At 45.2% G+C, this 1,988-nt stretch overlaps 1 protein-coding gene across 1 annotated transcript; it reads right to left on the bottom strand.

The window, feature by feature from the left end:
- Positions 1-592: 592 nt before the first annotated feature.
- Positions 593-955, bottom strand: LOC121868680. The gene has a single exon (XM_042369516.1). The coding sequence runs from the start codon at positions 953-955 to the stop codon at positions 593-595; it is 363 nt and encodes a 120-aa protein (XP_042225450.1).
- Between the last annotated feature and the right edge of the window lie 1,033 nt (positions 956-1,988).

The following is a 1,988-nucleotide window of genomic DNA, read 5'->3' as shown; positions in this document are numbered from 1 at the left end:
ACCAGGTACAGGTATAAACTCGGAGACGACTCAGGTAATGAAGTGATGGTGGCTGCTGATGTAGAGAATGTGGGGAAAAAAATAACAGGAAAAGTTTGAGGTTTAGTTATATTTTCATATTTGGACGTGTTGAAAAATCTTTACTTTCGGTTCTTTCAGTTTTTTCATGACCAAAGAAAACTTTCAGAACCCGACCCGACCAGACCTAAGCCAATTCGTCCCGACCCGACAGGACCCGACCCGACCCGACCCGACCAGACCCATCGACCCAACCCACCCGGACCCATTCCAACCCGATTCGACCCGACCTAGCCTAACCTAACCCAGTCTAGCGTGTTAATTGTATATAAATAAAATATGAGTTTACTACCTTTCACACACACACACACACACACACACACACACACACACACACACACACACATTATGCCACTGAACTGACGAATTTGTTGTGATTTGGTTGTAACTGGTAATGCAGTAGACAGTCACCAGTAGACTCTAAATTAACCCGTGCCACTCAACTAGTGATGTGACCGTGACTCGTGGTGCAGCAGACGATCACCCGCCTGCTCCCACTCACCTGGTGAATCAGTCAGAGTGAAATTAGACTTGTCACGTTGGTCACCATTCGTCGAATTCTTTGAGAGTACCATGAGAGAGTGTTGACCTGTGTCTGAGTGTTGACCTGTGTCTGAGTGTTGACCTGTGTCTGAGTGTTGACCTGAGTCTGAGTGTTGACCTGTGTCTGAGTGTTGACCTGAGTCTGAGTATTGACCTGAGTCTGAGTGTTGACCTGAGTCTGAGTGTTGACCTGAGTCTGAGTGTTGACCTGTGTCTGAGTGTTGACCTGTATCTGAATGTTGACCTGTGTCTGAGTGTTGACCTGTGTCTGAGTGTTGACCTGACCTGATGCTGATTGTCGACCTGTTGTTGAATGTTGACCTCGATATGTCATAATCAGGGCAGGTGAGAGGCCAGGTAGCTACTTTGAAGGCGGTAAACACAAGTTACTGCAGATGTGATGCCCTGAAGGATCACGCCGAGGACTGACGGTGTGTTATAGGGCATAAGAGGTCAGGGTTTACGGGTGGAGGGTCAGGACGGGTCAGTATGAAAGGTGCGGGGAGGGCAAGAGGAGGTCAGGAGGAGGGGAAAGGGGCAGGGGGCAGGAAGTCGAGAGGATGATCGCTGTGGTAAGCAATATCAAATCGTGCCGAGGATGAGATGGTAGTGAGTCGTGTTTCTCTTCAGGGCCGAGTGCTCTTAATGCTAATTCACTTGCAACACCTTAGCTGGAGCCTCAGCCTCTAATGCACTCCTTACCACATCAACACAAACACCTGTACTTACCATATCATAACCCATTTTGTGTGTAATTGTTACTTAATATGTACTGTAATTTACGCCTCATGTTAGTTGTGTTAAAACGAGTCAATATTAACCAGGGAACACTAGGAGGAAGTCGTCACCTGATGCCTGTTGAAAGTTTAGCTACAATTTAAGCAAATGTTATTATAATTCATATTTATATTTTCACAATTGATTTCATATATATAACCATATAAAAGTGTGTAATTTTTTTTCCCTATGATACATTTAAGAAATACCAAAGAAGAAAAGAGGTCAATTGACTAGTTGATGGACTTATATGGACACAGTGTGATAGTTTAATGGACTCAGTTTATAAATGTTCCACTGAATGAACGTGTGGTATAGAGAGGCCTCACCACCACCACCTCACCACACTCTTACATCACCACTCTATGCCTCAGTCTGGTTAACAAAATTGATACGTATCTCCACCCCAGAATATTTTACCTAAAGAATAACTACCCTGACTTTATTTGGGGGATGAGGTTAGGTTAGGTTAGGATAGGTTAGGGTGAGAGATGGAGGGTAGGAGAGGGAGAAGAAAGGGAAAAGAGAGGGGAGAGGAAGGAGAGAAGAAGGAAGGAAGGAAGGGGGAGGGGAGGCAGATGAAGAGCAAG

Source organism: Homarus americanus, unplaced genomic scaffold (assembly GCF_018991925.1).
Source record: "Homarus americanus isolate GMGI-L3 unplaced genomic scaffold, GMGI_Hamer_2.0 scaffold30535, whole genome shotgun sequence".
NCBI classification, from domain to species: Eukaryota; Metazoa; Arthropoda; class Malacostraca; order Decapoda; family Nephropidae; genus Homarus; species Homarus americanus.
Note: the sequence above shows the minus strand (reverse complement) of the source record. Positions and strands in the feature narration are given on the sequence as shown.